Source organism: Perca fluviatilis, chromosome 15, assembly GCF_010015445.1.
Source record: "Perca fluviatilis chromosome 15, GENO_Pfluv_1.0, whole genome shotgun sequence".
NCBI lineage: Eukaryota > Metazoa > Chordata > Actinopteri > Perciformes > Percidae > Perca > Perca fluviatilis.
In genome coordinates, this window is record NC_053126.1 from 1178298 (window position 1) to 1190714 (window position 12417).

The 12417-nt window shown below is 41.1% G+C and overlaps 1 protein-coding gene across 1 annotated transcript in view; it reads right to left on the reverse strand.

The window, feature by feature from the left end:
* The window catches only part of sh2b1 (SH2B adaptor protein 1), a 60138-nt gene that overhangs the window by 24869 nt on the left and 22852 nt on the right, over positions 1–12417 (reverse strand). Inside the window, exons 7-8 of the mRNA XM_039824568.1 lie at positions 11957–12168; positions 9381–9555 (exon numbers count right to left, since the gene is read on the reverse strand). Coding sequence (XP_039680502.1) covers positions 9381–9555; positions 11957–12168 — 387 coding nt within the window. The remainder of the gene's footprint in view (positions 1–9380; positions 9556–11956; positions 12169–12417) is intronic.

Below are 12417 nucleotides of genomic sequence, written 5' to 3' on the forward strand. Positions count from 1 at the left end.
TTAAATTATTATATAAAAGTATGCTTGACCACTGATTCGAGCGAGGGTTGATTTGAAAACGTGGCCGATCTCGACAGACTGTAGGCCGACTGCCTGCCCTGTCCCGGCCTGCAAGGGATGAGCCAACGGACGACAACAACAACAACAACAACAACAACAGAGAGGTCAGAACATACACACGAGCAGACGGCGAACGCTGCCGGCCAGCGGGAACGTTTGGGCTGAACTTTGTGTTCCTGGTCGTCCTTTTTAAACACGTTTAACTCGCTGGACTTTTACTGTGAAGGCAGTTCATTAAACACAGAGTTCATACGCATCTTAACCAATACTTTTCATGACTTTTCGGCAAATGTCCATGACTGTGTGTTCCTGAAAATGTCAGTCGACATTCTCCAATAAGAATACTAATCAGTGTTAAGGTTTCCCCTCAGAGGTTTAACTATAAATGAATGATAATGTCTGTTGTTCATAGATGGATTCTTAATATCTCTCCCCGAATACAACGCTGAGGTTAAGACGAAGTGAAAATACATTTATTAATCACGTTATTATGCTGTGATTATGTGACTTTTCCAAAACTGTCTGGGTCTTTTTATGTTTCCAAAACCTTTCCAGGCCTGGAATTTGCATTTTTCAAATTTCACAACTTTTCCAGTTTTTTCTCAAAACGTTTGAACCCTGTAAAGAAATCAACTTCAAGATGTTCTGAGACCGATACCAGTATCAGAAAAAGCCTCCGATACCACCGAAAAGCCTGGTCTCGGTATCTGACAGTGCTGGAGTTTAGGTACTGATCCAATAGAGCTGGGCAATAAATGGATATTATATCGATATCGTGATATGAGACTAGATATCGTCTTAGATTTTGGATATGGTGATATCGTAATATGACATAAGTGTCTGTTCCTGGTTTTAAAGGCTGTATTACAGTAAAGTTTTGTAAAGATTGTTCTATAACTGTTCTATTATTCATCTTTACCCACTCAGTCATTATATCCACATTACTGATGATTATTCATCTAAACTCTCATGTGTAAATATGTTGTGAAAGCACCGATACTCAACACTACAATATCATACCTGACCTGAGAGTGTGGACTACAATGATGGAACCTGACCTGAGAGTGTGGACTACAATGATGGAACCTGACCTGAGAGTCTGGACTACAATGATGGAACCTGACCTGAGAGTCTGGACTACAATGATGGAACCTGACCTGAGAGTCTGGACTACAATGATGGAACCTGACCTGAGAGTCTGGACTACAATGATGGAACCTGACCTGAGAGTCTGGACTACAATGATGGAACCTGACCTGAGAGTCTGGACAACAATGATGGAACCTGACCTGAGAGTCTGGACTACATGATGGAACCTGACCTGAGAGTCTGGACTACATGATGGAACCTGACCTGAGAGTCTGGACTACAATGATGGACCCTGACCCGGAGAGTCTGGACAACAATGATGGAACCTGACCTGAGAGTCTGGACTACAATGATGGAACCTGACCTGAGAGTCTGGACAACAATGATGGAACCTGACCTGAGAGTCTGGACTACATGATGGAACCTGACCTGAGAGTCTGGACTACAATGATGGAACCTGACCTGAGAGTCTGGACAACAATGATGGAACCTGACCTGAGAGTCTGGACTACAATGATGGAACCTGACCTGAGAGTCTGGACTACAATGATGGAACCTGACCTGAGAGTCTGGACTACAATGATGGAACCTGACCTGAGAGTCTGGACAACAATGATGGAACCTGACCTGAGAGTCTGGACTACATGATGGAACCTGACCTGAGAGTCTGGACTACATGATGGAACCTGACCTGAGAGTCTGGACTACAATGATGGAACCCGACCTGAGAGTCTGGACAACAATGATGGAACCTGACCTGAGAGTCTGGACTACAATGATGGAACCTGACCTGAGAGTCTGGACAACAATGATGGAACCTGGACCTGAGAGTCTGGACTACATGATGGAACCTGATCTGAGAGTCTGGACTACAATGATGGAACCTGACCTGGAGAGTCTGGACAACAATGATGGAACCTGACCTGAGAGTCTGGACTACATGATGGAACCTGACCTGAGAGTCTGGACTACATGATGGAACCTGACCTGAGAGTCTGGACTACATGATGGAACCCTGACCTGAGAGTCTGACTACATGATGGAACCTGACCTGAGAGTCTGGACTACATGATGGACCTGACCTGAGAGTCTGGACTACAATGATGGAACCTGACCTGAGAGTCTGGACTACAATGATGGAACCTGACCTGAGAGTCTGGACAACAATGATGGAACCTGACCTGAGAGTCTGAACTACATGATGGAACCTGACCTGAGAGTCTGGACTACATGATGGAACCTGACCTGAGAGTCTGGACTACAATGATGGAACCTGACCTGAGAGTCTGGACAACAATGATGGAACCTGACCTGAGAGTCTGGACTACAATGATGGAACCTGACCTGAGAGTCTGGACAACAATGATGGAACCTGACCTGAGAGTCTGGACTACATGATGGAACCTGATCTGAGAGTCTGGACTACAATGATGGAACCTGACCTGAGAGTCTGGACAACAATGATGGAACCTGACCTGAGAGTCTGGACTACATGATGGAACCCTGACCTGAGAGTCTGGACTACATGATGGAACCTGACCTGAGAGTCTGGACTACATGATGGAACCTGACCTGAGAGTCTGGACTACAATGATGGAACCTGACCTGAGAGTCTGGACTACAATGATGGAACCTGACCTGAGAGTCTGGACAACATGATGGAACCTGACCTGAGAGTCTGGACAACATGATGGAACCTGACCTGAGAGTCTGGACTACATGATGGAACCTGACCTGAGAGTTAGGGGTGGGAAGAGGTACCACGATACGATATTATCACAATACTTAGGTCACGATACGATATTATTGCGATTTTAAACATATTGCGATATTCTGCAATATATTGCAATTTATTACCTTTTTTCCAACTTCATTATTATGTCCCCAAAGGAAAACTTTGTCAACATCTGTTTGTTCATCTCACATGAAATTTATTGCTGTAAAATGTGACTGTCAAGCTAACTAACTAAGTGTTTGCCCCGGTGTGACTTTCGTGTACTACTCGTTTGGAGAACTGAGACAGCAGTTGCCAGTCTTCTGTGAGATAATGAGCTGTAATAGTCACATAGGAATCCACTGCCCGTGACGTCCATGCATCACAAGTTAATGCAACCATAATGCCTGGTTTCAAACTTTCCCTGAACTTTAAGCTTGTTCTCCTGTAGAGCTTGAGTACGTCTGTATCTCGTGAAAAACCGCGCGACAGAGTCAATACCTTGGTTCCAGTGTTTTTAGCAAGTGACAAAATCCCTCATTTTCCACAACGTAGTATGGACCGAGGTCTTTGTAATCACATGAAGTAGGCTGATGGCTTGAGTTATTTTCTTAGCTTCAGCTCTGAATTGGGAGGTAGCTTTTTGTCAAGCTAAGTGTGTCCAGTGTTGGTTGGTTTTTGCAGGAGCTGGTTTTAGCATTAGCTTTTACCGTCTTCGCTAACGCTAACTCTGGATGGTGGCGTGTGAGATGAGCCCCTCATGTTTGTGGTATTCCCTGAGTATTTTATTTGTATCTACACTCCCTTGCAAATCCATGTCTCATATCCATCTCGAGTTGTCCCCCTCCTTTGTTAAAAAAACCGAAAAAGTCCAAACACTTGATTTAAACGACCGATGGTGCATTTCTAATTTCTTTCTCTGACGCTGCCATGTTTATTTTATCCCTACATCCTCCTGCAGCTGACAGTCACCCCTGACCTCACCAGAAAACAAAACAGCTACGGAGAATAAGCAATTGATTTTATTATTCTACTACCAAAAAGTTAAATTCTCATGTGCAATTGAAATAATAAAAGATCGATACTTGACGTCTGTGTATCGATACAGTATTGCTACCGGAAATATCGCGAGCGACTATGCTGTATCGATTTTTTCTCCCCACCCAGAGAGAGTGGAATAAAAGAAGGAACCCGACTGAGATACTGAGAGAGTGGGGAACAAAAAGAAGGAACTGGAACAAAGAGCGAAGGGTGGGGTACATGATGGAACCTGACCTGAGAGTTGGTGGGTGTGGACTACAATGATGGAACCCTGACCTGAGAGTGTGGACTACAATGATGGAACCTGACCTGAGAGTGTGGACTACAAATGATGGAACCCTGACCTGAGAGTGTGGACTACAATGATGGAACCTGACCTGAGAGTCTGGAATACAATGATGGAACCTGACCTGAGAGTGTGGACTACAATGATGGAACCTGCCCTGAGAGTCTAGACTACAATGATGGTGTTAGCGGTATCGATATCAAGGTATTTGGTCAAAAAATATAGTGATATTTGATTATCTCCATATCGCCCGCTAGCTCATCCGATACCACATAATTTACCCCACGGGAAATCTACTTTATTTATTATTTATGTTGTTCTTCCGTTATGACTCGCTGTCAAACTGGAGAATAGAGGAACGTTCTGGAGGGTTTATTCTGAAGTCTAACCTGAGCCAGACCGAACTACAGAGACAGAAATCACATCCATACAGGGACAGTAGGCAGTGTTTCCTCTAGGACTACGTTTACAAGCTGTCCATTTGGGTTCTGGTCGGGTTAAAAGTCACTATTCGGGTTTCTGAAACATTCGAATAACCCGTTTATACCGCTGAGCAGAGAGAGTTACCCTGCATGGAATTTGTAATCAAATGGAAATATCCGTACGCCGGTTAGCGTCTGACGACGGTTAGGCGTCTGGACGCGGAGCGTCTGGACGCCTCGGGTAGCCGCCTGACGACGGTTAACGTCTGACGCCTGACGGTTAGCGTCTGACGGACGACGGTTAGCGTCTGGACGCACGGTTAGCGTCTGACGTAGCCTCACGGACAACCTTAAGAGCGATAACTCCGGTCACCTTCTTATAAATCTCACTATCCCGGTAGTTTCTGCCGTCAACAAAAGACATTATTTCATGGTTTTCACCACACTAATAAAAGACATTATATTCATGGTTTTCACCACACCAATAAAAGACATTATATTCATGGTTTCACCACACTAACAAAAGACATTATATTCATGGTTTTCACCACACTAATAAAGACATTATATTCATGGTAAATTTCACCACACTGATAAAGACATTATATTCATGGTTTTCACCACACTGATAAAGACATTATATTCATGGTTTTCACCACACTGATAAAGACATTATATTCATGGTTTCCACCACACTAATAAAGACATTATATTCATGGTTTTCACCACACTGATAAAGACATTATATCATGGTTTTCAACCACACTAATAAAAGACATTATATTCTATGGTTTTCACCACACTAATAAAGAGACATTATATTCATGGTTTTCACCACACTAATAAAGACATTATATTCATGGTTTTCACCACACTAATAAAGAACATTATATTCATGGTTTCACCACACTGATAAAGACATTATATTCATGGTTTTCACCACACTAATAAAGACATTATATTCATGGTTTTCACCACACTGATGAAGAAATTGGTTTCCTCCTCGGCTACAAAGTGTGGTGCTGTGCTGCATCTCGCCATGTTTACCTCATAGACAGGTATATAGGTTTACCTCTACTTCTTGTTTACTTCCGTACGTTGCGAGGTTTTCTGCATTGACACATATATATAACTATATTATTATAGTATATAATTATTATTATAACTATGTTTTCTGACGATACAATAAGTTCCTCTACTCAAAAGACTAAGATTCCTTGGAATAGAACATCGCCAGAACACAAATCAATGTTCCTTTTGATGGGGGATATGCCGACGCGTTTACATGACCAAACTCTTGTAAAACGTAAAAAAGGTTTTGTACGTGTGTCGTTTGTGTTGTACGTGTTTGTCTTTAAAGTTTCGTGGGTGTCAGAGATCTTCACCTGTTTATATGGTATAACGTGCACATTTAGTAAAGGCCAGAGACATGTTATAGCAAACCTAAAATTATGTTAGTAAAATTATTCGGGTTAGTAGGTGTATAGTAAAAGTAATAGTAAAAGGGTAACGTGTATTGTTACCCATAGCATATTGTTATTAGAACCCATAGCAAAAATAGCATATTGTTAGTGGTACAGTGCATATATTTAGGGTAAAAGCACCAGGTAGATATCTGGTTAGTAAAAGGTAACCCATAGCATATTCTGTTAGTAAACACATAGAACTTTAGTACATAACACACACATTTTAAACAAGGTAGAAGGGTAACGTAACTATATGAAAGATCTTAGTACTGACGGCTTTACAAAAGGGGGGTATGGAACGGGGGGGAGACAACGCGTAGGGGATAAGTTTAGGGGAGGATAGTAGGGAAATATTTTAAATATTATGGGTTATTGGTATTAAGATAAGTAATTATAGTGGGTATTAAGATAATGTTTATAGTGGGTTATTGGTATTAAGATAATGTAATTAATAGTGGGTTATTGGTATTAAGATAATGTAATTAATAGTGGGTTATTGGTATTAAGATAATGTAATTAATAGTGGTTATTGGTATTAAGATAATGTAATTAATAGTGGTATTGGTATTAGATGTAATTATAGGGTTATTAAAAATGTAGTATATATTGTTAATTATAGGTTATTAGATATTTTATTGGTATTAAGATAATGTAATTAATAGTGGGTTATTGTTATTAAGATAATGTAATTAATAGTGGGTTATTGGTATTAAGATAATGTAATTAATAGTGGGTTTATTGGTATTAAGATAAGTAATAATAGTGTTATTGGTATAAAAAGATAATGGGATGTTATAAGAAAGTATAATAGTGGATGTAAGATAATGTATAATAGTGGTTATTGGTATTAAGATAATGTAATTAATAGTGGGTTATGGTTAAGATAATGTAATTAATAGTGGGTTTATTGGTATTAAGATAATGTCATTAATAGTGGGTTATTGTTATTAAGATAATGTCATTAATAGTGGGTTATTGGTATTAAGATAATGTCATTAATAGTGGGTTTATTGTTATTTGCTACAGAATGCTTAGTCTATATGTCAAGATCAAAGTGGTGCCCATATAGTAACTCAACAAATACAGTTCAATCACAACTGAGAATATGCCTCATTGTGTGTGTGTGAATAGAGGTGAATACATATATAGTTAGTGTTGTGTTGCCGTGTCAGTTCTATTTCATGGGTGGGGGTCTTTGGACCTGCCCCCCACTGCTAAAAAATCCTAAAGAAACATTATCAAATATATGACACCCTGGTATCGGATCAGTACTGTATCAAGTCGGATATGCAAGCTGAGGTATGAGTGTCGGTATCGGTAATCGGACCATCTCCAGGACAGTCAGATGCTTCTAAGACAAACTAGCAGATGTTTGAGATCTCTGGCCATGTGGAGAGAACGAAGAGGAGCACAGGATGACATGAGAGATGTGGATGGTTTTAGGAATCATGCAGTATGTGTATATATAAACAGCTGAGAGAAAGATACGACCAGCATGCATGTGCACAAATAAAAAACTAAGTGCTGTCAATCGATAATATTTAAATCGCGATTAATCGCCGTTTGTTCATTGTTAACTTGCCATTATTCGTAAATCATCGACATTTTTATAAACATAATTTTGGGGGTTTTCCTCGCCTTTTTTTGACAGGGACAGCTAGGGGGGAGAGAGAGAGAGAGAGAGAGAGAGAGAGAGAGAGAGAGAGAGAGAGAGAGAGGGGGTAAGACATGCAGGAAATCATCACAGGTTGAGGGACTCGAACCCTGGACCTCTCAGTATAATGCGGCTTGGTCTACCCACTGAACCAACCCGGCCACACCACCACACATTTACGTAACTTTTAATATTAATGAACGCCTATTACATTCAAGCCAGATGAGTTTCTACAAAGCTGATTAAGACTATCAGCCAAAAAAAATCTGTTTCGGACCCTCCAAGGTGAGCTCGCTTAAAAAAAGGGGGCCCGGCGCCTCCCTTTCCCAACACAAGGCACGCCTTAGCTTGTTGGAGGTGTGCCTTTGTTTTTTTTTATAATTAGATTTACAAAAAATAGAAACAAAAACTACACACTAAAACAAGAAAATTTATTATTTATTAAGTTTCTAATGTTTCAGAGAGTGTTTAAAAAAAATATGTTAATTTTATTAGGGAAATTTGTAAGAAGGCTTTCATCTCAACTTTTCCTTTAAAAGGTTGTTTTTATGTTCTTTTTTTTTCTTTTTTGCTCTTTGTTTCGTCGTTTTTTGTTTTCTTTTATTTTTTCCTGTTTTTTTTTTTTTAGCGTTTTTTTTTTTAATAAAATAAGCGAACATAGAAGATAAAAAGTGCTTTAAGGTGTTTTTAAATTTTAATTTAAAAAAAAAAAAAGTGCTCTGTTACCGGGTTTTTTATTTTTTTTTTTTTTTTGTTGTTTTTTATTAAATAAGGGGTTTTTTTTTAGCCTAAAATCCAATCTAAACATCTCATCCCCTCTCCCTTCCTCCCTAAAAATGCCCGCTGGGCCTTTGCTTTTTATTATTGGATATGGAGGATTTACTTGATCATATCATAATACTATTTCTCATTGTAATTAGAGCTGAGGGTCAGTGTAACTCATCAGTTCAATGTTCTAAGCACAAACAGACAGTTGGAAAAACAGAAAAATGGGTTCAAATATCAAAGTTTTCATTTTTTTTCCACCTTGACAAATTAAAAAATTGGATATTTAAACTGTTTTTTCCAATTTTCTGTTTTTATTCAGAGGATCAGACATTTAGAAAATTACAAAATTGCATCTGAGCTCCAATTATTCATAATACTGCCATGGTGTTACTCTGCTTTGCTGAATATGCAGCTCATTAACTGCATATGGACAACAACAAAAAACACCAAACTGGTAGACTTTGGGGTCAGAGGTGCAGCTGGTGGTTTCTAGTGGGGGGGTTGTAGCTAGGGGTAACGAGGGAGAGAACACCATGGTGGCAGTATTATGAATAATTGGAGCTCAGACGCAATTTTGTAATTTTCTAAATGTCTGATCCTCTGAATAAAAAACAGAAAATTGGAAAAACTGTTTAAAGATCCAACTTTTTAATTTGTCAAGGAGGAAAGAAATGAAAAAATTTGATATTTGAACCCGTTTTTCCAAATGTGCGTTTGTGTTTATAAACGTTACACGGACCTGAAACGATTCCTCAAGTTACTCGAATAATTTGATTACTAAAAACCCTCGATGTTAGAGGCGTTGAGTCCGACCAGGTCGGATCAGCCGGCGTTCCTGCTCCGGTTCTCTGTGCGTTTGGCGAGTGAGGTTCAGTCGTACCTGGCTGGCGAAGCGCGGTGGCGCCCACGAAGCTGATGAGCGTGACGTCTGAGGCGCCGCCGGACTCCAGCGGGATCGGGTGCACCCGGAAGTGCTCCAACATATCGAAGATGGACTGGAACCAAAGGTGCTGCACTCGGCACTGCCCGTCCTCGTTCAGGGACAGACGCAGGTGCTGGAGGGAAGAGAGAACAGTCGGCCTTTCTTTAACCATTATTTAACCATTATTTAACCTTTATTTAACCTTTATTTAACCTTTATTTAACCAGGTAAAGTCCCATTGAGTCACAATAACTCTTCTTCCAGGGAGTCCTGGCCAAGACAGGCAGCAATAAGTTTCAAAATACATAAAAGACAGGACAATAGTTACATACTACACCACAACTCTATACATACACTATACATACACTATACATGTACATACTACACCACAACTCTATACATACACTATACATACTAGAACACAAACAAGACATTACACTGAACTGAAGCTAATGCAGACATGCAACTTAAAGGGCATTCAGTTAAAAGCAGCTACACTGTTCAGTCAGAATTGACTTTAAAAGGTTTTTAAAAGTATTGAAAGGTGGAAGTGATTCTAGATTTATTCTATTTTATTAATTTAATCAGGATACCCCCAGGATTTAAAGTTCCAAGACCTTTTTAATACCACCTAGGACACATATGTCAAACTCAAGGCCTGCGGGCCGAACCCGGCAAATTAATTTAGGTTCATAAGAAATTTTGGCCCGCCTAGTTGTGCGCCTTACTGTTTTTCAAACTGTAATTACGTAACACAGATGTGTTACATCTTAAAAGGTTCCCTGTGGAGTTTTTGGACATGCAACAAACAGTCCAATTAAACTTAATAAAAAAAATCAAATGTAGGAAAATGAATCATCTTCCCTCTTTCCCCCAAAGGGGGTTTTTTTTTTTTTTTTTTTGGGCGCCCCCCCCCCCCCCTCTAAAGTATTGAAAAATGCCTCGTCATACAATACCCAATTTCAATACCTAAGGAGTAAATCTCATCAGCGTCAGACAGCCAATCAGCACGCAGCATGCTTCTACCAAGACCTAATAATGTCTGTGATTGGCTGTTGTAGAGACACGCAGGAAAAACTGTTACACCAGACTGATGTCATGAAGTGGTGTATGTACGACACGCCAACTCGTACGCCATTATTGGCGTGTTATCAAGACGCATGCTGTCTTTTCAGCATGTTAATCAGCGCCGTTTGGCCTCCGTTGACTTACGTTACCTTGAGATTGTGGTGAATTGACGCCGTAGCAAGTAGTATGAAAGGGGGAGAATCTGTAGGGTGGTTGGTGTGACCGTGTGGGACTTTTCCTAAATTCAACCATCGCTTTCTTTGATTTATTTATTTATTTCAGGACGATGCACATTTGATGAACACGTACAACAGTACATGTAAAAAATGCCAGATTGTAGCCCAAGGGCTAATTTCCATCTGCAGTCCATTAAGCAGGTTAGAGTTACAATAAAAAGGACACGAGATATACAGTCGTAACATTTGCTATAGAAAACAGGACGAAAGAAAAGAAAAACAGTGCTAAAACACGTGCTAAATTCATTAGCACGTGTTAAAACAGAGACACAATTCATTAGCACGCTCTACTGGGCTAATACGGTACAACATGCAGTTAGAGGTGGTTGCACGTTTGGTTAGCTCTAAGCCACACCTTTACCTGGCTCTTAAAGGTGGCCAGAGTGGGACATTCCCTTATAGTTGGGGGTAGTGTGTTCCATAATGCACTACCTTTAAAGCATGTTTACAACAGCTCTGGTGATCCGAGTCGGTCTCTATTTAATAAACACTAACAGACGGGGTGGCGCCAAGCCATGTAGTACTTTATAATGTATCTCGTGAGAACACGTTCTGGCGATAATGTCCGCTGTATACAGCGTGGACGTACACGCTGATAGCTCAAAATGCGTCCAGATAACACGCCACATGGCTTTAGAAAGTGGGCGTGTACGTTTACGCAAAGTCATGATGTCATGTTGACACAGAGACGGCTCACGTAGTCGGAGCTGAAACATATATAAGATTTATTTTATTAAAGATTTATTTCATTAGGTTAATGCACATTAATCAACATTTCTGTAAATGCGCCAGTGTTAGCCAGTCGGCTAATTTTCAACTGTAGTCCTAGTTACCCAGCATGCATGTCTTTATGGTGGGAGGAAACCGGACTGAGGAGAACATGCAAACTGCACACAGACAGGCCCGGGACGACCTGGATTTGAACCCAGAACCTTCTTGCTGCGAGGCAGAAGTGCTAACCACTGAGCCACATAAAAAGATGTGTGCCGTAATGTCATTTATTTTTGTTAAAATGGATTATATAAAATTGGTATTGAAAAAGTATTATTTAGGAACTGTAATCAAACGGTTCGAGAGATATGCGCATAACACCCACACCGACAGACAGACAGACAGACAGACAGACACACCGACAGACAGACAGACAGACAGACAGAGTATTGGTATAGAAAATGTCTGAGCCATGACCCCCTACACACAGAGCTGACCCCCCAGACCTCCCAGACTCACCTTGGCCTTGCCCTGGAAGTTAAAGGTGAGGACGTATTCGCCGCGCCGCGTCTCGCTCTGGCGAACCAGGAAGACGCCGTGGCTGGCCGGGCCTCCAGCCAACACCAGCTGAGCAGCTTTGAGACGGGACAGGGTGCCGTGGAACCACTGGCACTCGCTGAGCGGATGCTCCACAGCCTCGGCCGGGGTCACCTCCGAGAACAGGAAGGACCCTGGGGAACGGGGAGAGGTACATGTGATGCTTTCAGGTTTAAAAGATGGTCCATGGAGTGGCTGGGTTGGCTCAGTGGGTAGAGCAGGCGCACATAGACTGAGAGGCTTATGCAGAGGTCCAGGGTCTGAGTCCGACCTGTGACGATTCTCTCTCTCTCTCTCTCTCTCTCTCTCTCTCTCTCTCTCTCTCTCTCTCTCTCTCTCGTCCTGTCCTGTCCTGTCCTGTCCTGTCAAAATAAAGGCAGAAA